Raw genomic sequence first — 26,649 nt, forward strand, 5'->3', positions numbered from 1 at the left:
GATGTTCCTAAGGGCTAACAGAGGGGAAGACCAGTAGTAAAACTGAGGAGATAAAACTAATAGAAAAATGGAGGGAATTGGTTTTCACCCTCCTCCCATCTTCTGAAGCCTTAGACTTGAAGAATTTTCCTGTATGAATCAGTCAAAGGTCCTTTTTCCCCTTTTTCTATGTGGCTGTATGAAAATAAATTATCCTCAAAATAGGCAGTGGTGGGACCGCCAGGCTAATTGCTTGGTGACAGTTAAGATTGAGGTCTCAAATGCTGCTTTTCTACCGTCAGGTAACATTTGCAAGAAAAAGGAACTTATGGACTGTTTTATGTGCCTTAAAGTAGGAGGTTAATTCAAAGGTTGTCTGCGTGCTGCTTAGTTTTCCTCTAGCTTTGCTGTGCATTTGGTTTCCTGGGAGACTTTTGCTGTTAATATAGGAAATAATAGCCCTGTGTTTGTCACCAAAGAGGATAGGATAGCTATTTCTTGTTAAGAGTACATTTATTTCATCCCCTATTTATCCTCATTTTGACCAAGTCATTAAATAAACAGCCACTTCTTTATGCACAGCATTGCTGTTTATAGCATTACAATGAAGAGAGCCTGCAGGTTTGGTACATGCTCTAGTGTAGTACAAAAGCAGGCAAGTAAGTTCTTGAGTTGTTATATTTATATGTCGTAGTCTTTTTTTATATTCTGCCAGTGTATTGGCAAGATTCGCTAAAAATGCTCTTCCTAAACATACAGGTAACAAATATAATACTTCACAATTCTACTGCTGAAAAATCACACAATAACAACTTCTACTGTCTTGGGCTGTGGGATTTTGTGAGAGGGAGGGGATGTGATCCAGGGTGTGCATGGTGAAAGAGCTTATGGAATCAATGTCATCATGACATTCAGTCCTTCAAACTAAAAGTGGGATTTTTTACTTTCCCTTAAAATGCTATCATCTCGTGAAAGGTTAAGATTTGTCCATAGCTTAGCCTCAAATCTCAGTGATTAGATAATAGAATTTTATTGCTTACAGAGTGCACATGCTTCGTCCTAAGTAGGGTGATAGCTTTCCATATGTTATATTTCCCTTTTGGAAGGAATTTTAAGATGCCCTTCTGGACATTTTGCTTAGGTAAATTTTTAGGACAAAGCATAATTCTACTATTTGTTACATAATAATAATTTGTCATTCTGTGATGAAATTAGTTGTTTTCAGTGTAAGTTAGAAGTTCAATCACAATTTTAAGGTAGTAAGAGTCAGTTCTTTCATGGGAAATTTGGGGAACAGTTTCTTTGAAGGTGAATGGATATTGCATGAACTGACAAATCTTTCTTGATCACTAAATCTGCTTAAAATATATACCTAATTCACTGTGGTAATTTGACTCATATCATTGCATTCAATAATAGAGAAGCGTTTTTTCCTTGCATTTATATTTTTAGCATTTATTTTACTTGAACAGCTTTTTGCTTCATACAACTTTTCATGATGAGGAGGTAAAATAAAACAAAGCTGTACATTGAAGCAATCTTTGTAGCAGTAATAGCATGTTTTCACTTTTTTTGCCAATCTATGAGGATGCCTCAGTTTTGTTTGAAAAGTTCCGAAGTGCATCCAATTCAGTATTATCTTCAGTGCTTAGATTTGGTTTAATATTTTGGTAATTAGAGATGCAGGTCTCTGATCCATACAAAGTGTTTTCTACCTGCTTCATTCAAACCTTTCCCTAAATATAAAAGTGTTCTAACTGCACATTTGTACTTACATGTCTTCATGTTTTCTCCCATTAAATAAACTTGCCTGTGTAAACCATGATACTTCATGCTGTAATTTGCCAATAGGATCATGATAATCTGAAATGAGTTGTTTAGAAACTTAGATGATTTCTATTCTACTTGTATCACACTGTCTGAATGGGTTACCTCGAATTTTGAAATGCTGGGTTTTGTAGTATTGGTGTCAAAAGCCAGTAATGCTTGGCCTCATCCTTATTTTAGAATCTCTTCTATAGAACACAGTAATTTGGGTTTCTTTTGGGGTTCTAGGGCTTTAAAAATATCTACTTAAATCTAAACCCTAAAGTATAATTTAAGTGAAAACCACATTAGCTACTGCATATTAAAAATGAAGACCTAGGGTAGGCAATGGTGCATATGGGGGAAGTCTAGACTGTAATTTGACAAGAGGACATGTTACAATACAGATTGTCTAGTCAGCATTAGCCCTTCTAAATACATTAGAAATTTAGATAATACATAGTAATGATAGCTCATTAAATCCTTATCTGAACCAGCAATCAGTGATGTGTTAATACCATTGTAGTGTTTCAGTTCTAAGTATACCATAGGAGTTCTTCTCAAGAGCTCTTGTTGCCAAAGATTTGCAATATCCATGATATTGTTGTATACCATTCCTTAGTGCTCAGTCCCACTTTTGTGTGGATCCACAACCTTGCTTTTATTTCTTTACTTACACAGCAACCTGCATTGGCTGCTCTGCTCCAGGAGTTCTGCTCCTGGAGGTGTACGTTGCTCCCTTTCTCTTCTCTACCAGGAGATAGTGTTCCCTGTCCTCAGCAAAAAGTGCAGAGCATGGTGCGAAATTTGTATATCAAAAGAAAATTTTGGATCCTACATGGGATCATAGAATATCCCGAGTTGAAAGGGACCCACAAGTATCATCAAAGTCCAGCTTGTGGCCCTAGGGATCCTACTGCTGCCTTGTGCTGCAGCCTTCACCATGGGGAAAAGCTTTTCCTCAACATCCCATTCATGTTTGGAAGTATGACCAGATTAGCTTTGAAGGAGGAGATTCAGGAAGGATGACCTTGAAAATCCATCAGCCCATTTCCAAACCCTTTGATATATGGGCTTTTGTTGTGGTTTGTTTTTCTTTGATAATAAATGTTGAGAAAGATTCTGGTGGTATTACTAGTAGTGCTCACTGCCTGTCTAGATGGAGTTTGTGTTTTCTTGTTAAACCATCACAATATTTAAATCCAGCATTGGCTATCCTAAGAATTTGCAGATAATTTCAGATCTAATTTTCTGTTCCATTTGTCATAGGTCTCTGCATGGGGTGGTTATGTTTTCATCATCAACCTTATTCCACTGCATGTGTTTGTTCTGTTGCTGATGCAGAGATACAGCAGGAGAGTCTACATCGGTAAGTTTTGTTTGTTGAACAGTCATTGTCACACGCTTAAATGTGAGATACGAAGTTAACTGTACTGATGTGTTTTGTATCAAGTGGGTATTAAGTAATTGCATATCAGACTGAACTTTCTTAATTTGATTACTGATTATGGTCAGTTATTTTCTACAACATGGAAATAAGGAGTTAAAACATACACTTCTAAAATTTTGTGTATGTAGCTGCTAATTAATTTTTTCCTTTCTAGTGCACAGCAAAAAAAATTGGGTAGTTTGATATAGAAGAATTCTTGAAATATTTTTTAATTATATATTACATGTGTGCCTTCAGTAATATTTCATATTTTTCTCTTTTACTAGTATGAAAAACAATTGGTATTTTTAAAAATTGTACAGCAGAAATTATGAAAAAATATAGTAAAAGACTTAGGAAATTTGAAGTAGGCATATATGTTTTATATAACAGACTAGGACTGGATGTTCCATGTAAATTTTTAAAATTTTATTGGATTAATCAGCCTTCCTTCCAGCTTCTGGAAAGTGTGAATAGGGATCTTAGAATACTAACTTTTTAATTGATTTGCCTGACATTTCAATACTCCGTAAACTGTTGTTACAGACACTTTACCGATAAAATCAGTTGGCCATCACGTAGGTGTGTGAAATAAATAATAGATGAGCAATTCAGGTATTCAAAGGTTTATAAATTGGCTTCACATTGAAAATGTTCTAGCTTTAACAGTAGGTAGTTTGAGAACATAATGTGAGCTGAAGTGTAATCATAAGGCATTATTTCATTTGTAAGTATATTTTTGTTACTCATTTTAATACTCTTACATCTTTGTATTTTTAATTATTTTAATGCCTTTTTTAGTGCCTGCTAAAGAAATTACTGTATGTGCATGTATAGATGAACCATTGTATGCTACAATAATTACTCAATTTAGTCAAGTTCAGTTTTGAGTTTTTGTTATCAAACTATAAATACTGGTTTCATATTTCTTCGTTATCCTATATATGTAAAAGAATTGGAAATTCTTTTAAAAAAAGGAAGGAAAAATCTCTAGCCAATTTTTAATTTTTAATGTTTGTATTACTTAACTTCTTCATTAACTACTTCATAACTTAGAGGGAAAGTAATTTATCTCGTTTTGCTTTTAAAATTGTTTTATTGAATATTTTCACTTTCCAATTTCTATGAGTTATGCAAGAGAAAATTAAATCAAGTAATTATAAAATCCTGAAGCAGTGTGGCAGCCAGAAACAATAAAGACTAAGTACTCTTGCTTCTTCCGCTTTCGATGAATTAGTCTTTGAATTGTGTGGGGAAAATACTACTGCAGGTTCATATGAATTAAACGTTTTGGCAGATGTTTGTTTTGCAAATAGCTACAGTGTTTTGAGAGACCCCTGGTGGCCTAGTGGTTAGCGTGCAGGACTTTCACTGCTGCGACCACGGGTTCAAATCCCGGTCTCCTGGCCTGATGGAGGTCGTTAGCCCTGTGTGGCCATCCATCTATGAGAAGGACACTCTAAACAAACCTACGTCCTGAGGACCTCACTGCCATTGTCCAAGCTTGCTTGGCCCCAGCAGATGAACCTTAGGATTAAAGGGTGGGCTCAGTTCAGCGCAGGCTGTGTCTCACCTAAAAAATCCATTGCGCAGGCTGGAAAGGTAAAAGACCTTTCCCCAAATCTTCGTTCGCGAAGATGGGCCATTATTATTATTATTATTATTACAGTGTTTTGAAATGTTATTGCCCTTCAGCAGTGAGGGATATATACTGCCATGGAGTTGTCAGAATGAAAATGTGATTGCTGCTCTGCTGTTTCATTGCAACTGCTGGCTTAATTTAAGCTTTCATGGAAAGCCTTAGAGGAGTCTGTACATCTCACATTACTATATCATTTCTAGGTTTGTTTAACAGGATGTTTTTGTGAAACAGGTAAGAGTGTTCAAGCACTTCTGAGAGGAAATTCAAGTGTGCTTCACTTCCAAACTATTCAGATAGGGAGAAGAGTTTACAAAAGCTCATTGAAACAGGGAGAATAAAGATATTTTGTGAGTTTCTGTGAAATGCAATTGGTAGTGTGCCTGCTGCAGTCTCATAATTCTTAAAAAACTACCAATGTCCAGCTAAAATTTCTGTAAAATATTGTCAGCTGACCGTAGCTAGTAAAATCTGCATCCGTTTTACTTATCATTAAGAATTTTGGGGCTTTAATCTCTAGATCAGTTGGTTAAGTTTATTTTAAGCTAGCATGAGCCATTTGGTAAAGGTTATTCTATGTTCAATCAAACATAGTAACATAAATGTAGAGAACAATATTTGGCAGCACCAAGTTTTTAGAAATAATGATTCTTTCCTGGTATATGTTTTTCATATGGGTGTTCATACACCAAGGAAAAGATTAATGGGACATGATCTGATATGCCTGGGAGTGTAATTCAGAACCATTTAATGAGTAAAAAATTTCCCAGAATGTGAGGGTTTTGCCAATTTTAAAATATTTTAGGGCTTGCAGGCAGATGACTGTATCAGCCAGATAGCTTCTGACCCACTTGGCATCAATGGTGATGATGCTACCTACATTTGAAAGTTCAGTCTGTCCTTTTTTTTTTCATCTTGACAGTGATCGGTACTTTTCAGTCAGATTCTACTAGTGTAATCATTACAAACAAGTGCTTACAATTCCAATGTATTAGCAGCGCTTGTAGAAGTGAATAACCTCTTTATACAGATACAACAACCACTGATACTATTTTGTCTTACTGTGCTTAGTTTTTCTTTAAGTCATGCTTGCACACTTAAAATATTTCGTAATGTTCACTTGAATTTGATTTTTTTTCTGTACAATTTTTTTAAGTTCTGTACACTTATCAGAATTTTTAATAACAAAACACTTGAGCATCTTCCAGAATTTAAAACTTAATTTCAATAATTCCTTGTTCTTTATTTTGGATTTTGTCATTTGAAAAGTGAACAGTTGATTTACATCAACTACTTCAATATTCTAAAACTTCAGATTGAATGTTTATTTCTAGTGATTGTAATCCATTAATTTAAAGTATAAGCATGTGGGCAAGTATATGATCATACTCTCTGGAAAAGCTTTTCAGTAGGTCTTTCCTGTGTTTGTGGTGTATGGTAGTGGCAATTTCAGTTGTTTGTAAAATGAGTTTATCCACAGTAGGTCAAAATGGTTTTGTTCTGGACTTGGTCAAAATTATAGCCATGAGAGTAGCCTGCAGAATCAAAATTAACTCCTTTTTGCAAAGACTGCAAACAGTAGACTGTAAAGGAACATGGAAATTTCGTGATCATATATCACCTTGATGTTTCTAAGTTCCTAGAAAAATTGTGTTGTTGTGTAAATTACTTTTTTTTAATCTTTTCAATACCAGGCAATATGTAGCTCTTGGAAGAACTGGGAGTAAGGGATTGGAGAGCGGGGGGCAGTACATATAGAAAGTAAAGCAGTTGCAAGACTAGACTTAAAAATGATGACTTAAAGTGGTCTAACAAATGTGAAATGTAGTGATTTATGCCAATCATTGAACTTCCACAGGATGGCAGTGTTGTAACAGTTGCTTGGTAGAGTAAATGATTTATGTTGTAGCAAATTCTTCAAAAATTGAGCTTCCTACAGGAAAAATGTATTTCAGTGACATAAGAGGGCATAGATCAGTAGCTAGGCCAAGTTGTGCAATACAGGTGCTTGAAAGAATACACCAAGTGCTTGGAAATACCATCACTGTCACTTCTGACCATTTTGGAACACATACAGTGTTCAGGGAGCATGATCTCTCATTGAAACCACACAGGTGCTGTGGAAACGATACCACTGGTCAATGATGCTCTCCCCAAAACTGATCTCACGGAGGTTAGTAAGGATTATTTGAGAACAGGGATCTCTTCATAAGACCCAGGCCATAACAGAGACAGTGGTTTAGGATCTGTAAGAGTGTTTAAAGATCTGAAAGGTGGATTGTTGCTGTTTGCCACTGAAGGAACAGAACTTCATTTAGACTTTGTCTGGTTACTTCAAATATAATCAGACTTGTGGTGGTTCAGAGTTGGTATTTTTTTCTTCCCCTCCCATCTCTTCTTCACCCTCTAATACTGAGAACCAAAATCCCTTTCAAAATAAAGTATATGAATGGTAGCGCATGTGTAATAATAATTTATGTTTTTAATACTACTGTTAATATTAATTATGATCTTGTCCTCTACTTTCTGGAGCCCCAGGGTTGATACAGATCTATCAATACATACACTTAATATTAATTTTTAATCCTATTGCTTTTCAATTTCTTGGCATCACTCTAGGCTTGTGTTTAAAAAAAGAAAAAGTGTACCTCTTTCCATTTTTCTGAATAGGTAGTGGGCTCTTACATGTTTTGCTTTTTTGAGGTCTGATCCCTTCAGTTTCTCCTCATATAGAAAGCTTCTTTTGTTGCTTTTTATGAGAGAGCTTTTTCCCCCATCCATGATCCTCAAAAACAGGGAAGCTAGAACATCTTAGGTAGATGGCTTAATTCCCTAGGAGTAGAAAAACCAGTGCAATTAAGACAACAGTACTCTGCTACTTCCGCTAAAATTGGATGCAGTAGACAAGTTTATTCTAGTCAAAGGAGGAAAAAGTAATTAGGATGGCTGAAATATTTGGAATGATACAGTTCTGTTTCAGTGTCACTGAAGTGAGGAAAGACGGACTTTACTATGGAACCAGTTCTTTTTCAAACGTGTATTAATTTTGTTCCTGCCTTTCTCCCCCTCTCCTCACATTTTTCTTTCCCAGCATATAGCACTTTCTACATTGTGGGGTTAATATTATCGATGCAGATACCTTTTGTGGGATTTCAGCCAATTAGGACAAGTGAACACATGGCAGCTGCAGGTAAGAAAATTAGACTTTTGCTTCCAAGAGGCTTCTTAGCACAAGAAAACCTCAAACCCTTGTGGCTTTGTTTCCTTGTATTAGAAAGAGCACATACTAGCAAACCAAATTGTTAAAGAAAAAGAGGTACAATTTAGTGTCTGTAGGGAAGTTTTCTTTCTAATTGACACATTATCCTCTTCTTGTGTGAGCTAATGGAGGTAAAATGCCTCTATAACACTGGATCAATTAGCATTCTGACAAACACTTACTTTACACGTTTATTGTCTCTCCTGTTTTGCAGTACAATGTTGCCTTCAAGCATTGTACAATTGAAACATTCTTTACTGGTAACACAGTTTTTACTGAGCAATTTGGTTTTAGAGTTGATAGTCTTCTGTAATTTTTCAGAGTGGGTTAAATACAAATTACTTAAGTTACTAATCACAAGGCTGATCTTTAAATAACTGATTTCAATCTTGTTTGGGTTTTTAAAATTTCTTTATGTTGATTTTTCAGAAGTTACTAAGAGTCAGATATCTTGATTTCTTGAGAGCAAGAACCTCTGCTAACACTGAGTTTAACTGCATGTGCTGTTTGTGCAATACAGTTTAGTTTGTTCAGTTCCTCGGGGTTTTTCTTATGTGTAGTCACTTATCAAAATGTATTTGGGACAGTGACTGGAATATCATGAAAATTTAATATAAAAATACTTTTAAAATTGACACTTCTTTTTCAACAATCTGAGTATAAAGGAAAAAGAAAAAATTACCAAACCACATTTTGTTTCTGAAGAATTTTACATTTATTTAGTAAATAGTCTTTCTCTAGGAGTTCAGAACCGGCGAATTTCATTATGCACGTCAAATTTGTTGTTAATTTGAAGAACGACTGGACACTTAAGCTCTTTTTTATTCTTCTGCCAGCTACCAGTGAATTTTCTCTTTTGAATGGACTCATCACTGGATTGATCTGATTATATATCTTGAAATGAATAATAACAGAAAAATTGTGTCCAAGTTGTGGGTTTAATGTTAAACTCTGAACAGCCTTTTTGAGGGTTTGGGGTGCTCTGCCAGTGATTTCTGGTGTTTCAACACTAATTTTATGTAATTCACTTGTCTGTCACTTACTACTTGTTTGGTTTGGCTTTTTCTTTCATTAAATCCTCCTGTTTAGTTCAGTAGCATAATTTCCATATATTTCTATATTAGCCTTGTTTGTGTGTTGACTGGAGTCTGTGAATTTATTTTTCACTATATCTAGGTATGCTAACCTGTATTTTTGTCACAATCAGTGCAATCTAGTTTTCAGGTGATTCTCTCCTTTACCCCGATTTGAGGCAGTGTTGGAGGGTAAAAGAGGGTATTTGAGCTCTTGATATAATTAGCAAATAAGTTTTTGGAGAATACTTTCTCTCACTGGAAGTTTCTGTCTTTGCAAGAAAGTGTCATCTCTGTTAAGTATTAAAAGCTATTTGTCAGAAAGTAATTTTATACTAGTTTCTAGATGTTAGGGTGTACCTTGTGTTTATTTTTCTAATTCAAATATAGCAAAAGTATGTCGGTTACTGTTACTGCTTTTGAGTATTTAAACAAAAACTTTCTTCTCTCTTTAGGTGTTTTTGCACTGTTGCAGGCATATGCATTTTTGCAGTATCTGAGAGACAGATTAACAAAGCAAGAATTTCAGACATTGTTCTTCTTGGGTGTCTCACTAGCTGCTGGTACTGTATTCCTGAGTGTCATCTATTTGACGTACACAGGTAAATAAATGTGAAACTAATTTACCTTCAGAGCAGGTAAATGAAGATGGTCAACATTTGATTTAGCCTAAAGTAGTTGTTGGCAATGCCACAGCAAAACATTGCTCATGTTACTGTTTCTTTGTGTTGGAATTCACTGTGCTTTCTGGGCTGCCAGAAAAAAACAACTTTGTAGCATCATGCCAGTATTTCGGGCTTATGTACAATAGACATAATGATGTAAGAAGTCAGAGTGGGTGAGGAACGTAACTGTAGTCAAAGCATATTATGAAGATACATACAGCTAATGTGGGTAATACAATGTTCTGGGTAACACTGAGTGGTCAATGTCAAATTGCTTCCTTTCTGAAATACTTGAGTCTGATTTCTGTTCAAGACATCTCTGCCTTATCTCACAAGAACAAGCTTGTCTGTGCTTGGTTTCCATCCTCAGATGCCTCACTGCAGCCTTTTGATTCCATGACACACTTTCTTTGGTGATCTGATACCATACGTGCTTCCTCTGATGAAGAAAAGCACTCTTATTTTCCTGCTAATTATTATAGCCAGGCAAAAATTGACTTCTGCTTGGTTTAAATTCCATGATCTTAATATTAAACATCACGTACAGTTTTGTCAAAATTTTATTTTGAAAACAAAGAAAAAAACCCAAAACAAAAGCCCCATACTTTTTTGAGATAAAAACTTGTTTTTATTTTAACTGACTTCTTTCTTGCACTTCTCTTTAGCAATGTTTTTGGTATCATTTTTTTTGTATAATGGTTTACCATTTTGGACTATTTAATAGCAGTGTTATTTTTGTTAATTATGATACCGTTATTCCAAAAGAATTCTTAACATCTGTTTGTTTGAAAGTCTTCTAAAACTTTATGGTTTGATTTGCTTTTCAGTGCATATGAGCAGGTCCTTAGCAAAAGTTTTCTGACTGGCATATCAAAACAAAATTTGGCTTCTAATCTCAGTGTGCAGCAAAATATGTTTTCTGTTGCAGTTCCTAGGAAGTGTTGATTTCAGCTTCTGAAATTCACTGATTAGTATCACCGCTTCATCAGTTGGAACCAGCCTCATTCCCTCCGCTTCTGATGTGCTGTGCAATCCAGGCTCCTGACCACCTCACAGCACTCTAATCTCTCTTTATTTTCTTAATAATCCTCTTGCAGAAGGGTGCCCACATATGGACCCCGTATCCCAGGTGTAGCAACTGGAAGAAGGGGCTTCAGGTTTTGAAGTCCTGCCTGCCATAAGGCATGTCATCTGCTCTTTTCAATTTAGCACGGTTCGTTTTGGCCTCTGGGATATATTTACTTTTTACTAGCCACCAGCTGGATCCTGACTAACTGAGTACTACTTGGAGCTTGTCAGGACAGCCAATATTCAACCTGTCAAATGGTCCATTTGTCCATCCCATTCTTCTTCAGCTATGAATGAGAAATGAGGAAAATGATTCAGAAAACATGGGATAATGTATTTCAGGAGGCTGTGCTCCTCGATCCTTTCAGCAGCTCAGGTTACTGGCCTGTAGCTTCCTGCATACAACTTCTTGCCTTGCCCAGAGGTGTAACATTAGCTGTTTCCCAGGCACCAGACACCTTTATCACCCATATGAAAATGGTGGGTAGCTATCATGTGGGCCAACTCTTTCAGCACCCTCAGGTGAATGCTGTCTAATCCCATGTCTTGGATACATGCAGAGAAGATCGCAATCAGTAATTCCCTATCTGCTGGTAGCTCCTTCATGTGCATGCAGTGGATTGGGAGAAAGCTTTTCATCTGAAGACTGAAGGGAAAAATATGTCTTGTCATAGAATGTTATCAGCAGTATTTAAATGTCTAAACTAGATACTAAACGAAATATTTCAGACGGATTATTATACTAGTTTTAAATATCAGATAGAAGGAAGACTTACTGAGTCATGCACAAAGGCTTGGGTAATAAATAAAAGGATAAGTTGAATATGAGTCAGCAGAGCTCGGGCAGCCAGGAGGGCCAACAATGTCCAAGGGGGGCATCAGGCAAAGCATCGCCAGCCAGTCAAGGGAGGTGATTGTCCCACTCTGCTCTGCACTGGTGCGGCCTCACATTGAGTCCTGTGTGCAGTTTGGGGTACACAATATTAAAAACATACTAAGCTGTTAGAGAGTGTCCAGAGGAGGGCAACAAAGATGGTGCAGGGTCTGGAGGCAAAGCCATATGAAGAGTGGCTGAGGTCACTTGGTTTGTTCAGGCTGGAGAAGAGGAGACTGAGGGGAGACTCAGTTACAACATCCTCGCGAGGGGAAGTGGAAGGTACCGATCTCTTCACTCTTGTAACCAGTGACAGGACCCGAGGCACTGGAACAGGCTCCCCAGGGAAGTGGTCACAGCACCAAGCCTGACAGAGTTCAAGAAGTGTTTGGGCAATGCTCTCAGGCACATGGTGTGATCTTTGGGGTGTCCTGTGCAAGACCAGGAGTTGGATTTTGATGATCCTGATGAGTCCCTTCCAAACTCAGCATATTCTATATTTAACTTTCTCTTATTTTACCTTGTCTGTGTCTGTCTTCAGAAGGAGCTGAAACAGTTGCAAGGAAAGTGGAAATAAAATTTAAGACGAAACTTGCTCATAATTTTTAATAATAATTTTTATCTTTCATCTCATAGATATACTGTCTCTTTTCATCTTATGATATTTAAGTATCTGAAGGCCTTGTTTTAAAAAACAATATGTAAAGCTTATCGGCATGTCTAGTAGCAGCTTTTATATTCTATGCCACATGTAGATCCATCAGCAGAGAAATAATAGTAAACCAGTGTTTCCTTGAGTGTTAGTGTTTTGGCTGTAGATCGTTCCCAGTTTCCCCTGGCATTTCAGAAAAATGAAATACTTTCTTATCAGTTATGTTTTGTTTTTCCTATACATCTTTACAGAGTATAGATTGCTATCTGTCATATCCTTTGAGAAATATTTATTATTGCATTGCTTTGACTTTTGGAGGTGTGTGTGTCTTGATACTCACATTGTACTCAACAAGTACAATATGATGCTGTAAATGTGTTCTAAAACTAGCTTGCTTCATGGTTGGTAGATTTTATAGCCTGCCTAATGCAGTAGGCCTGCTTCACATATATCACAAGTTCAGTGAAATTCATTTGGTTTTGTGCTATAACTTGAGGGAGTAGAAAAATTATTGCATTTAAATACTCAGGCAGCAAAAGGGTTTTTTTCCCCCTCTTCTCTTTTTCAGGTTATATTGCTCCTTGGAGTGGCAGATTTTATTCATTGTGGGACACTGGGTAAGTAAGGATATGAGATTTAGATATCAGCAGCATTCTACTGAAAACTAATAATCATTTGCTCTCCTCATTCCCACATCCATTTAGTATTTTAGTCAAGGAGAATATAGTGGGCTTAAATCAGTTATCTAAAGAGAGCATTTGTAGTAACCGCTTCATGATCTTTACAACCATTTCACTAATTTGTCTATTAAATTTCTTGCTCGTTTGGATGTCTTTAAATATGTAATGGTATGTTTTTTTCTATATGAAACTGTAGTGTGTATGTCAGCATAAAATAACCGAAGCTGTACCAACACTTGAGTGCACATTTAAAAATCACTAAGAGCCTTAGACTATTTTCATTGTGCAACATTGCACGAAATCACAAAGATGTTGCATATATGATCTTGCACATTGCCTCTATATTATGTTCACATATCTGTTTTGTGTATACAGATGTCTACTCTGAACAGTTCTGGTTTATTAATGTGTTTTCACAGGTTAAAAACCTTGTTAATCTTTGTTTTAGTTAACCTTTAAAACTGCAACGTTAGATTCTCTAGCCAGCCAGGAGAATAGGAATAAAATGGAAAGTATTTTTCACAGGTATATATTTTAAGGTGAAATTCAGTTGGTAGATTTTTTTTTAAGTTTAAAAGCAGGGATAGGAGAACTTCAAACTTTGTGCAGTTCAGGGTTTTTTTCAGGCTCCAAAGTCCAGCTCTTACAAGGTTCTGTACCAACTCTGTAATAAAAGTAGTAGAGCAGATGTCAGTAAAGAACCCTCAGATTTATTTGAAGAATATCTAGATGTTGTTCTTTGCCTATAATGAAGTGGTCTATATATACAAAGCATTAAACTTTTGAGGGCTTGTCTACATTAGAAAAACATACTGTGTTAAAACACACAGTGCAGTTTTGAATGAGAACTAGATCTCGGTGAAGAAAAGGACATATGTTTGATACCTCACCATGCAATCATATAGCACCCGAGATTAGGTCCATATGTATAGCTGTCTGTAACATAGAGCACGGTTTTGTCCTTGTCTGCACTGAGTGTTTGTCATGTTGTTTAGATGATGTGTATTTCCAAGTGTAGACAAGGCCTGATTTTTCTTTTTTTTCAGCATCTAAAAGAATCTGGGTGCGTCAGTAACTGATCTGATATTTAATACTGTAACCTTCTTTACTAAGAAAATTAAGGTATTCTGTGTAGAGGAGAGTTTTTGAAAAACAGTGTTGAAAATTAGGAGACTTACTGTCTCCTAAATGACAGACTCTTCAAAAACATAACAATGGAGCTTCCATAGCTGTGTGTTTTCATTTTGGTGAATTTGGCTTCATATGTAGCCATAAACAAACAAAACATCCATAATTTTCATTGCCTTAAATAGTATGGAAATAATCCCTTATATTGTTGTTTTAAAATTCTCTAAACTCCAAATGCAATAAGATGCAATAAGACCTTGTGACTTTTTTGGTATAAAGGTTTCATCAGATTTCTGCTGAATAGAGCACTTGCCATTTTAAATTGAAATGCTTCCTTTGAAATCAAGTTCAGAATTCCTAATGTTTACAAGTTTTAATAATTTTATCTTTTCAAAATAATTTGAACTGAATTTTTTTTAAAAAAGGTATGCGAAAATTCACATCCCGATCATTGCCTCTGTGTCTGAGCATCAGCCTACAACATGGGTTTCCTTCTTTTTTGATCTGCATATTCTCGTGTGTACTTTCCCAGCAGGGCTGTGGTTCTGTATCAAAAACATCAATGATGAAAGAGTCTTTGGTAAGAGAAAATATTTTTAAATTATTTTGAAAAATCTTGCCTTCAACTTGATTCTGTTTTTTGTTTCCTCAAAGCTGATATATGGCTTGTTCTAAAAAATGGTTTAAAAGTGACGTGTTTAAAGATGATTATTAAAAGTTGCCTGCCTCCAGCGGTATTTAAAACTGTTTATAAAATTGCAGAGGTTGCTGAAATGGTGATGGAATGTGGTTCCAAGAGGTGGGATTGAATTATTTGTCGCTACAGTTCAGTTCTGCACCAGGAGTTTCATGCTCTTCTCCAGGCATCGAGGTGCGGTTCCGCAGTGCGGATCAGCCGGGGGAACAGCTCAGCGTCCCTATGTCAGTGACAACAAATTGCTTATTTGTACAAAGCTGTACTATGAAAGCAAACTTCTAAGATCATGAATGAGGCTTGTAAGGAGTTTTAATCAGTCTCCTTTCTCTTAAGAGCTGCCTCTTAAGACTACCTAAGAGGTGTGTGGGCATTGGGAATGTTTACTGGGTTAAATAAATTCAGTGACTCTGGGGTATTCTGTGCTCTGTGGCTTACAATTAATTCTTGTCAAGACCAGTGCTGGGCAACTTGCTTTCAGCCTCCTGCTGCATCATCCATTTAGGAGGGCATAGAGAGACCTATGAGTGAGAGTGGAGAGCCATACTGCCTCAGTACAAAGTAGAAGATATTTGCATAATATAAGCTGCTAAATTGGTGTCCCTCAATGATTTCTGTGGCAAATCTTTCACAAGAGGATGTTGTTAAACTGTAGCAGACAAGGAATCCATCAGGAGGAAACCACTATGAGATGTTCCTAATCAGTGTATACAGCATTGTTTGGGTTTTTTTTCCTTCCAAGGAAAGTGTTCTGAATATTTCTTACTCTTCCGAAAACAAAGTGGAGACAGTACTGTTCAGAAAAGCTTCCTTCAGAATAGGGCTCACAATATCATATTTTTCATCTGTATGGAATTATAATGTAGACAAGCCCCCAATTTGTCCATGGATATCTCTAGCTTAAATTAGAATTTAATATTTGCATTAAATTGTAACACTTCCTTTTGCTTTTTCAGTTCCAGTAACTTCTTTGGTCTAGGGCTGTTTGACCTTTTTAATCAAATGAAGCTACCTATTATTCTAGTAGTATTTTTGGTGTGTAATATTAAATTTCACTAATAATGTATATTCTGGCACATTATTAATGCATATGAAAATGGGGTTGTGTTATTGTTAACAGCTGTCAAGGTGAACCTCAGGAAATTTGAGGCTTAACAGGGAAAAGTATTAATTCAACCAAATGTTGTAAATTAAAAAGCAATGAAATGCAAGATGCACACTTGAGTCTTTATATACACAGATGCTCTACTCACTTCCAGAAGTAGTTTTAGGGAGAGCATGTACGTGTGCAGTCAGTTAGTATTATGTTCTAAATGTCATCAGTAGGTTTGTTTCTTTGCAGTTGCTCTGTATGCAATCAGCGCCGTTTACTTTGCTGGAGTGATGGTTCGACTGATGCTCACTTTGACTCCAGTGGTCTGTATGCTGTCAGCAATCGCTTTCTCCAATGTCTTTGAGCGTTATTTGGGTGATGATATGAAGAGGGAAAATCCACCAATAGAGGACAGCAGTGATGAAGATGATAAAAGGAACCCTGGCAACCTGTATGATAAGGTGAGGGGAGGAAGCAAGAGTTAGAAGTCAGAAAACATGGGTTCCATTGTCAAGAGTGATAAAAGTTGCCATAACAGATAAATTTGTGTTTGTTTAGGCAGGCAAAGTGAGGAAACATGTATCTGAACAGGAAAAAACAGAAGAAGGACTGGGTCCCAACATCAAAAACATTGTGACTATGCTGATGCTGATGTTGTTGATGATGTTTGCTGTTCACTGTACCTGGGTAACCAGCAATGCATACTCCAGCCCCAGCGTGGTTCTCGCTTCCTATAACCATGATGGGTAAGTAAGGTCTGTGGGTCTGAAAGTGATTAAAGGGCAAAAGCCTTTCTACTGCCTTTGCATTAAAAATTGGCTTTATTTTCTTTAATCACTTCTTATTATATTAAGGCAGAATTGTCACCTGAATAAAAAATTCTTAATACTCTAATTTTCAAAAAGATATAACGCTTTCTGAAGTATTTAATGTCAATATATAAAAATAATCCTACCCAAAACCAATAAAGATAATGGCTAAAAAAACCCACAAATCAACAACTTTCAAGTCAACTGGGAAAACTTGTTTAAGAATATATACTTGACAGGAAATGCACTTAGTCATGTCTTCAAAAGCAGTTCAGCTTCTGGCCATTGAGCTGTCAGAGGGTTCAAACTTATGACTGCTGGTGACCAAATCCCTCAAAGAAAGTTGAACTCATAAGAAAACCCTTATTTGTGAGCAGAGATTCATCGTGGTGCAGTTGGTTTGTTGCTAGTATTTGTTCCGATGAGAATAAAATAAACTGTTTTGCAGCACCCGAAATATCCTAGATGACTTCAGAGAAGCCTATTACTGGCTCAGACAAAACACAGATGAGCATGCCAGAGTGATGTCGTGGTGGGATTATGGTTATCAGATAGCAGGAATGGCCAACCGAACAACCTTGGTTGACAACAATACTTGGAACAACAGCCACATCGCCCTGGTAAGGGAGGCAGTTTTCTGTGGAGTAGAAGCACCAAAATGTTTCCATTGCAGTCCAGTGTGAAATTGTAAATGTCTCTTGATAGGCAGTGTGATATTAAGGAGAAATTCCGTAGAGTGGGAAACACAGAGGTGGAAGGAACGTATTTTTTTTGCATTTTTTAGAACTCAAATCTAGGGATCGATTTTTGCTTTGGGGTTTGTTTTATTCACTTGGTGCTTCCAAAACTTCCTTTTCAGTTTCTCTTTTTTTCATTTTGGGAGGATAGACAAAACCTAATGTAACCATTCTCCATGGGATTAGTGCTACAACAGCTTACCTGGTACTGCTGCTTTACTGGCCTGTCCAAATAGGGGTCTTTTCATTCAGCAGTGTCATTGCTGAGTGGATTTTTGAATGGCATGGGAAAACCGACCACAAGGATTAACAAATTTTCAGGCATCTGGGAAATTAGAGAAAGCTTGACAAGCAATGGAAGTGTAGCAGATTTGATGCAATTCTGTCTTCTCAAATTTGCAGTTAGACAAAAATATCTGCACATTTAATTTCTTTCACTTCTGAAGAGTAAGCTTAAGCTTTGTACGTACATGGGCTTAAGGCAGGGTGTTAGCACTGCTTGTGGTTACAGGGGCACCACCTTGGGCAATTTACACTGTTTTCAGAAACCAAAGAAAGCTCTACATTGTAACTGGGTTGCAGCCCTTACTAGGTTACTAGCCCTTACTATTCATTATCACTTGGTGATGACATCAGTCATCACTCAGTGCCTGTTTCTTCCCAGAATGTCATGCTACAGGGACAGAGTGGAGGTAGGGCTTGAAGAATGTATTAGGATAGTTTCTTGTCTTGTGTCAGTAGCAAGTACAGCAGTTGGACCAGATCTGCCAATAAGCAGTGTACAAAGGCAACAAATTAATGAAGTTGCGCTCTGAGCTTACAGAGTCCTGAAAAAACGTGTATTGGGGAAGGGGAGAATCACATGTATGTGCTTTTGACAGGGGCAGGGAAGTCACATCAGCCGAAAGCAAGCTTGGGAAATTGTACTGTTGGTGCTAATATCAGTCAAGAAGCATTGCCATGTGCTCTGAGGCACTTTTAATTTGGTTGTTGACATGGCAGCGTTAGTGTATTTTGATGGATATTCAGCTCTGATAGCTCTATGTGCCTCCGTCTTCTACAAGAGGTAGAGGTGAAAATACTATATCTAAACCCACAGATCCTTGCAGGACAAGGTGCATCATGTGAATAGAGAGACTGTGGAAGTCATCTCTTGCCTAAGCAGAGTAGCCATACGCATTGTAGCAATTAGCAATGATGTTTTTCAATAAAGAATTCTCTCCAGTATGACTGCTGGTGCTGTCAAGTTCCATTTCAGAATGAATGCTCCATAAAGGGGGACCCAAGCAATAAGTGTGCATTGTGGCGAATATCTGATCTTCTGCTGTAAATGAGGCACGCCCTGGAGACGTGTCCAGATGATTTCCTCCTGCGCAGAGATGGAAATCTGCCAAATATCTTCACATTAATTAGGATAATGGCCAAGAAGCTGAGGTTCTTGGTCTTTTTGACAGCTTGCAGCCAAAGCTAAGCATTCTCTAATTACGTTCTTAGCTGAAGATGCAATATTATTTATGTTGTAGTTACTCCCTTTTACTACAACGATGTGTTATTATGTCCTAAGAGCTTCAGCAGCTAACAAAGCTGCTGAACTAAGTGCCACTTGCTGACCAAAGGGAATTGTTTAAGTGTGAGAAGTGACCAGGATGGAAGAGGTGCTGGATACAGCTTTAAAAAGTTTTATTCTGACTGTGTAAATTTACCTTGACTTAATGCTGAGGGTGCCTGTGTGCTACTGAATGCAATGCAGCATGTCTGCTTCAATAATGAAGGACAGAGCTCAAGGGAAAAAAAAATCACTAACATTTCAAATAACTTATACACTTTAGCCTGTGTCTAAAGCTCTGAAAATTATTTGTAATGAGTTATTTTCTGCAACACTAAGTTTTTGGCAATACAGCCAAAAGACACCTACAGATGTGAACAATCTGTAGGTGCCACCAAAGAAAAACCCTTGTTGCTACATTTTATACTCAAAACACTCATTTCAATAGGCAGCACTCCTCTTACAGAGTGCTTTTGAGCTTTCTAAAGGTTGTGCTTTTGAGTTTCTAAATATTCACACTGGGTTTTATTTATCTAGAATGAAAATGTTGGTTTTGGTTGGCAAGTATGAATTACAGAATCACAGAATGGGTCATCTGGTCCAAACTCCTTGCTTAAGCAGGGTCATCCTAGAACACATTGCACAGGATTCTTGGGCTTTGGTCTGTCAATATTGATCTGTGTAGGTGTTTGATAGGCAGCTATGCAGATATTTAAGATATTTTTGCTATGATACAGGTGGGAAAGGCAATGTCATCAAATGAGTCAGCAGCATATGAGATCATGAGAAGCCTGGATGTGGATTATGTTTTGATTATTTTTGGTGGTGTGATTGGCTACTCTGGTGATGATATTAATAAGTTCTTGTGGATGGTGAGAATAGCAGAGGGGGAACATCCTAAAGATATTCGGGTAAGTGGAACTGCTACCTTTTTTTTTTTTTAACTTTTATTTGTTATTACTTTTCTGATATTGCTTGTTACAGTGGAGAGAAATCTCTACTGCTTATTGCAAATTTATTTGAAAAATATGCGAGGGTTGTTTTCCTAGAACAGTAGGAGTGCAGAGGCCTGCAGCCCAGTTTCTTTCAATATTTATGATTTTGAAAGGTCAGTAACCTCAAAAGCTTTTAAATTTTTTGCATGATGCTGAAAGTACAGGATCTCTTTTGTAGTTCTTGTGTGTCTGTCTCACTGTGCACCATCACATACTTAAAAAAAATGGGTCTTCAGACTGTTTAAATAGTCAGCATTTCAAATTTCTTCAAACTCTGTAATAGTAGGAGACAAGTGAAAGTGTTAATATTGACTCATGTAGAGTTTAAGCTGTTCAAACACCTCCGAGATTGCAGAAGTCTGTAGTAATATTTTCTTAAGCCTAACGAAAACTTTCAGATATTGAGCTCAGGCTTAAGGGAGTAGTCCATGTGCATAGTTTCATCTTGTACTGGAGATGAAAATGGTAGAAATATTTTGTTTAAACACTGTGCACATATGAAGTTTATGGTAACCCTGCAGACCTCCTATATTATCAATACAGGGCTTTTTACCTTTCTGAAGAATAATTTTGATAGGTGCCCAACTAACTTTTACAGTTTGAGATCGGTTTTCCTGCACCACTTATTGTGAAGTGACAAAACTTGTAGCAGCACAATAATAGGATTTAAGGAGACTGATCCTTTGGTGTCTGCGTTACAAGCAGGTAGTTTGTAACTATTTTACCTTTAATGAGCACCATCATTTTCATTTTAAGGTTGCCTTAAATCAGCTTTTAAACTGTAAAAGTCAGTCGAGATTCTTAGGGGTTCTTTTGTGGAGAAGGGAATGAGAAGTTACCTTGAGATTTTAGTTTATATTGACTCTTTTTGTATCTTCTTTTCTTTTTAAAGGAAAGTGATTACTTTACCCCTCAGGGAGAATTCCGAGTAGACAAGGCAGGTTCTCCAACTTTGCTGAACTGCCTCATGTATAAAATGTCCTATTACAGATTTGGAGAGATGCAGGTTAGTGCTACAACTTCTACCGAATCATAATTGTGAAAAAGCAAATGTTGTTTCTATGTATTTTCTATCTTTTAGATTAAGCATTGCTTGTAGTGACAGAATCAGCATAAGAATCAGCTTTAGAAATTAAAACACATCCAGGCATGGTCTACTATATATGACCGTTAACAGAAAGCATTTCTGCTGCTCACCTACGTTTGTACTTTGCTGCCAACCTACACCTGTCCTTAGTTTTTTTGCTGTGCTTCACATTGCCTCAGATGAATATCTTGATTCCACTGTGCTGTCACTCACTAAAGCATTAACTGTCACGTTGTGGAGAGCTTTAGATTTGTTTCTTGTAATAGCAACACACAGTTGGAACTGTTGACTATTTAATCAGAAACTACATGATTTCTATCCAAGTCACATCAGTATATTAAGCGACACTACACTTTTATAGTAAGGGCAGCAGTTGTCACTCTGCTTTGGGAGCATCAAACACATGCATGTAGCTAAACCTGTTTGGGTTTTTAGCTTCCTTTTCTTCTCTCTCTGCCCCCCCACAAGGGCTCTTCCTTCTAATGTGTTAGCACAAGAATCCTTTATTCAGCAAATCTTATTTGTAACACAGGGAGGCCAAATTTAACTAATACTTGTCAATGATTTCCAAATTGTATGGAAAACCATGAAAGTGCAAATTATTGCACTATAGGAGAGAGCACTATGCCACTGTAGGCTGCCACACTTCTGACTGTCACTTGAGTTGTTTAATCTCTGAATGCAGACATGGTATTTTTATTGGGTTATTAAGTGCTGTCTCCCGTGACATCTGTAAGAGTCAGAATGAACTTTTCCCTCTCGCAGTTGTAAAAAGGATCTGAGAGTTTTTTCTGTGTAGCAATAACCCGTGCAAGAGAAATGTTGTCCTTTGACTGGGGCCAGCTGAAGGAGTGGCCTTGCAGTACGAAGTTCCACAGTTTGCAGTGACCGGTGTTTTGGGTTTTGTCTTGAACTAATATGCAGCTTTAATTTTTATAGCTGGATTTTCGGACACCCCCAGGATTCGATCGTACACGCAATGCGGAGATAGGCAACAAAGACATTAAATTTAAACATCTGGAGGAAGCCTTTACCTCAGAGCACTGGCTTGTTAGAATATACAAGGTCAAACAATTAGACAACAGAGAGACATTGGATCATAAACCTAGAGTAACCAACATTGTACCGAAACAGAAGTATTTGTCAAAGAAGGTGGGTTCCCAGTGAAGTAACTGAAAGGGGTTTGGAGTTTATTTTTAAAAGTGAATCACATAGCTGGTGAATTATGTATTTCCACTAGCCAGAATGTTACGGATACTGTTCATGTTAGTGTCCAATATCAGACCTGCCTGCTGGTAATAATTGTTTATTTACTGTCTGCTTAACTTAAAAGCATGTGAAGACACAAGGCTAGATTATTTTTAGGCAGAATGCTAACTGGAAATAGAGTGTGTCACTGGCTGTTACAACTCTTAAGTCTTCATGTAACTGGAAGTATAATCTCTAAAGTACATCAATTCATGTTTCAGTAACTGGCTCACTAAGTAAATAATGTGGAAGTTGCTTTCTGACTTTGTTTGAAAGTAGTGATGCCTAGAAGTTTAAAAATGGCGATTTTGTATGAAATAAATTAAATATGAAACTTTTGTTGATGGAACTTTAGTGTCTGTCTGCTTACTGTTTGAAGTCATCTTCATGGTTTTAAAGGTGTTTGTTGTGCTACTTCAGCCTGTTAAGAAAGATCTGACACCAGGGGAGTTGGGGAGACTCTTACAGCCCTCTCCTTCACAACATCTGTTTTCTGTATGTTCAAATAGATGTTGCAAAAGGAATTCCAGAAGTCAGTCTAACAAACTAAATTAGTACAGGCAGTAAACTTACACTGTTTCATGGAAATACAAGTAAAGAATATTCTCTACAAGTAGAGGATGTTAAATGTCAAGATGTTTATTTTTCTGATTTGATGGAAGTACATAAAATAAGGCATTTGGGAGTTGCCACTAAAGCTAGACATGTTGAAAGGAAATGATAAGCTTTATTGTGCCTATCATACACTTAACACTAACTTTTGATCTTAAGTGACAAGCAAGGCTATATTTATCCATGATAGATGCACTGACCCCACTTAAGCCATGGATGGGTCGATTCTCTATCTAAAGATGATAAAAGCTGATGCAGTTTCTGATCCATCACCAACTCTTGCAGTACAAACGAGCTCTACTTCCCACTAAGAAATTAGAGAACCAGGGGGAAGAGCGTGGAGCAAGTGTCTAAACTAGGATTTCTTAAATGCATTCTGAGGGCTCCTTAGTAGCCACAGTTCTTCAGCAGTTGCTTCCTTACTGGAAATTCAGTCCATCTCCTATTAGTTTGTCTCTATCTCACCTTATTGTAATAATGTCATTGTTATTTTTAAAAATTGTATTTCATTAACATAATAGAGCCTGCTGGTAAGCTCAGCAAAGTGCAGCAAGTGTGGGAGCTGCCTCCTGGCAGGCATATTCAATGTACAGTTCTACCTGTCGCAAACTTAACCATGTATATACAACTTTGAAGTTAATTTTACCTATGAACAACATTAATTCTTCCCCCCATTATTACCTAAAACATGCTAACTAAGTAACCTACAAACCAACAGTAGAGCATCAAAGACTAAAATGGGATTATTCAGGGTTTTTTTCTTTTTAAAAATGCTGCTTTGAGCAAAGAGTTCTACCTAACTTCTAAGAGAATCAATAGTGCAAAAGTTGCACAACAGTATTTCCAAACAAAACTAACACTCTACACCAGTTGTGCTCTTTGGGCATATTAGAGTTGTATGATGTTGGTTAATTATTAATTCTGCCTCAGCACAAGCTTTGAAAACAATTATACAGATCTAGTATATGGGGCTTGCAAAAGCACATCTTGTGCAAGAGCAACTGTTGGGCAGGAATTAACAATCCCAACATCAAAAATAATAACTGGATAATGCCTAGTTGAGGACTTAGCATTTAAGCTCTTTAAAATCAGTCTAAAGATCAGGCACTGAAATACACATCATTAAACCGCGGTCAAGACTAAATCATTAACTAATACATGTTATTCTGTTTTTCTTTTTAGACCTCCAAAAGGAAGCGTGGCTACATTAAGAATAAACTAATTTTAAAGAAAGGCAAGAGACCCAACAGGAAGACAGTTTAAATACACTGTTCTGATTGCTAATACGAAGCAGTTGTCCTTGAGATAACCAGTCTTTGCCTTTAGCTCAAATCATGTTTCACAGCAACATGAGGGTACAGAACCATCATTGGTCCAGATTATTGTACAAAATTTTCAGGCAATGTCTGATTAAAAATATTGGCTTATTGAGAACAGCTGTTTTAGATTTGTAATGTGAAGCAAGACAGAGCTGCTATCCAAGTCTAGCAGCATTTTTTTTATTGGTACATATTATCCTTCAAATCTGTTGAGAATTTGGACTGACTACCAAAGAACCCTGTAATTTGGTCCTTGGCACATGCATACTTGTCAATCTTTTTTGGACAACACTGTTCAGCTGAATAGCAGCAGTATGTAAACTGGAATGGTGACATCTGACAATGACTCCCTTTTCAACAAAAAAAGAGGTGGCAGAGCTCTCTCAAATTCAACTTTCAAAACAAGTTACTCCCATGATTATTTTTCAATGGTTTCTTTCGATGTCCTTTTACTCTTGCTGCAGGCTGGTTTTGAGCTGGAGTGTAAGAAGCAAAGCTGCAGTTTTCACAAGAGGAGACAGGACAGATTAATTGGACAAGCTGCTTTTGTTCAACACGGGATTGCAGTATTGCTGCCTTACACTGTCATTTCACAAGGTAGACAAGGCAAATCTTGCACACCATAGATACAAGGGCTAAATTTGTAACCTCCTGAAAGATCCGAAACGACAGTAATGAATGCTATAGTAACATACAACTGAGCACCATGTAGCAGCTGGTGCTTCAGAACAGAAATTAAACTATTTTAGGTGAATGTTTACATTGGTAAAAGAAGTATAGCCTGTTTATTGGGGAAAAGAAGGTTGACAGGTATACAAAACCCCTTTTCTGTGGCTATCAGAGGTAGAAGATTTGCAAACTTCTTCCCCCCCACACCCTCACTGCCTTTCTTGTGAGGGTATAAGTTTTTCTGGAAATCTTTTTCTCTGCATTTTTATTTAGAGTGCTTACATCAACTGAAGAAATTCCTGCTATAGTGCTATTTGCTTTGTCTGTCTTTTATACTGTTTGTTTTTTTTTTTAAGTGGTGAAAACTGTCAGATTAAATGCACTAAAATATAAATGGAGACTGAACATGTTCACTTTCCAGCTCTAGGAGAACTTTATACAGACTTGAAAATTTTCTTTAATTAAAATGAAAAGGTTTTGCAGTTTGTTTTCCTGCCACAGGTTGTAACCTTTTATAGAAACAAAACTTGCATCAATAACTTGATGTAAAATGCAGAATAGTATGTACCTTTCATGAAGAAAATGTAAATTTAAAGTGTTCTGTGAGAATGTTACTGCTGACTTATTTCTCAAGGTGTAGAATATTTTTTTGATTTATGAACTCATTTTTGACTCTGATGGTTTATACAGACCAATACCACAGCTGCAACATTTTCACAAAGTTAATTAAATCTGGATTTCTGGCCCCCTGTCGTTTGGAGATTTCATTTTATTTTGTTGCTTTAAAGCTCAATGCAAACCAGTTGTTGACTGTAGGGGAAAATAAAGTTAATTCAAGTTTTGTGTTAAGGCTGTTGTGTCAGTTTTGTTGTGATTAACTTCGTAACATGTTGCTTATAGTCCTAGTCATAAATTAAGTCATTGGAACTCCATAATGCAAATCTCCTGACCTCATGAAGCTGCTATAATGAAGCCACAGCAGCTCCTTGATATCTCTCCAGGTTAAACTTACTAAGACAAATGTGGGGCCTCTGCTGTGATCAATTTAAGGTGGCTGTTGTATTTTCAGGGAACAGCAGCCATCTTTCCCACACATGTTGCAGCAAATCCTTCCAGCATCTGGAGAAGCTCCAGCTGTTACAGCTACCTACCCACCAGCAGAAGAGGTGATTATGTGATGCATGACTTCTAGTATCTTGCTGCTTCCAAGCAAATCTGGATCCTGCCCTGTCACCACTGGTTAAGACATTAGGGATCTAACATTTGGAAGAACACCTGAAAGGCAGCAGAACAGATCCTGCCAGTCAGGCTCTGGCTTGGCAGTAACTCAGCCTTGTTTTAAAAAAGAAAATAGAAGACTGCCTTCCGATCTTTAGGGATCTTTACAGTTCATCAGATTGTTTTCCACCTTAGCTGACAGCGTTCTCTTGAACAGCAAAAAAAGTGAATCCAAGTTATGTGAAATAAAAATAAGCCAACTGCAGGAATATCAGACAGCCTGGGCCTAAAGTTGCCTACCACTTACCTGAGCTTTCTTAAATCTAACTTGAGTTCAAGGCTTCTGCCGATGTTCAGCAGTTAAAATGAA

General features: G+C 37.1%; 1 protein-coding gene across 1 annotated transcript in view; it reads left to right on the top strand.

Annotated features, from left to right (window-relative positions):
* The window catches only part of STT3B (STT3B, catalytic subunit of the oligosaccharyltransferase complex), a 53,991-nt gene extending 28,081 nt beyond the window's left edge, over positions 1–25,910 (top strand). Inside the window, exons 5-16 of the mRNA XM_027675452.1 lie at positions 3,055–3,154; positions 7,945–8,043; positions 9,641–9,787; positions 13,013–13,061; positions 14,678–14,832; positions 16,289–16,500; positions 16,598–16,785; positions 17,297–17,468; positions 19,869–20,042; positions 21,019–21,132; positions 22,153–22,365; positions 24,256–25,910. Of these exons, the coding sequence (XP_027531253.1) occupies positions 3,055–3,154; positions 7,945–8,043; positions 9,641–9,787; positions 13,013–13,061; positions 14,678–14,832; positions 16,289–16,500; positions 16,598–16,785; positions 17,297–17,468; positions 19,869–20,042; positions 21,019–21,132; positions 22,153–22,365; positions 24,256–24,336 (1,704 nt within the window). The 3' untranslated portion in view covers positions 24,337–25,910. The remainder of the gene's footprint in view (positions 1–3,054; positions 3,155–7,944; positions 8,044–9,640; positions 9,788–13,012; positions 13,062–14,677; positions 14,833–16,288; positions 16,501–16,597; positions 16,786–17,296; positions 17,469–19,868; positions 20,043–21,018; positions 21,133–22,152; positions 22,366–24,255) is intronic.
* The last annotated feature ends 739 nt before the right edge of the window (positions 25,911–26,649 follow it).

The sequence above is a fragment of the Neopelma chrysocephalum genome, unplaced genomic scaffold (assembly GCF_003984885.1).
Source record: "Neopelma chrysocephalum unplaced genomic scaffold, ASM398488v2 Primary Assembly neopelma1_26, whole genome shotgun sequence".
Lineage (NCBI taxonomy): Eukaryota > Metazoa > Chordata > Aves > Passeriformes > Pipridae > Neopelma > Neopelma chrysocephalum.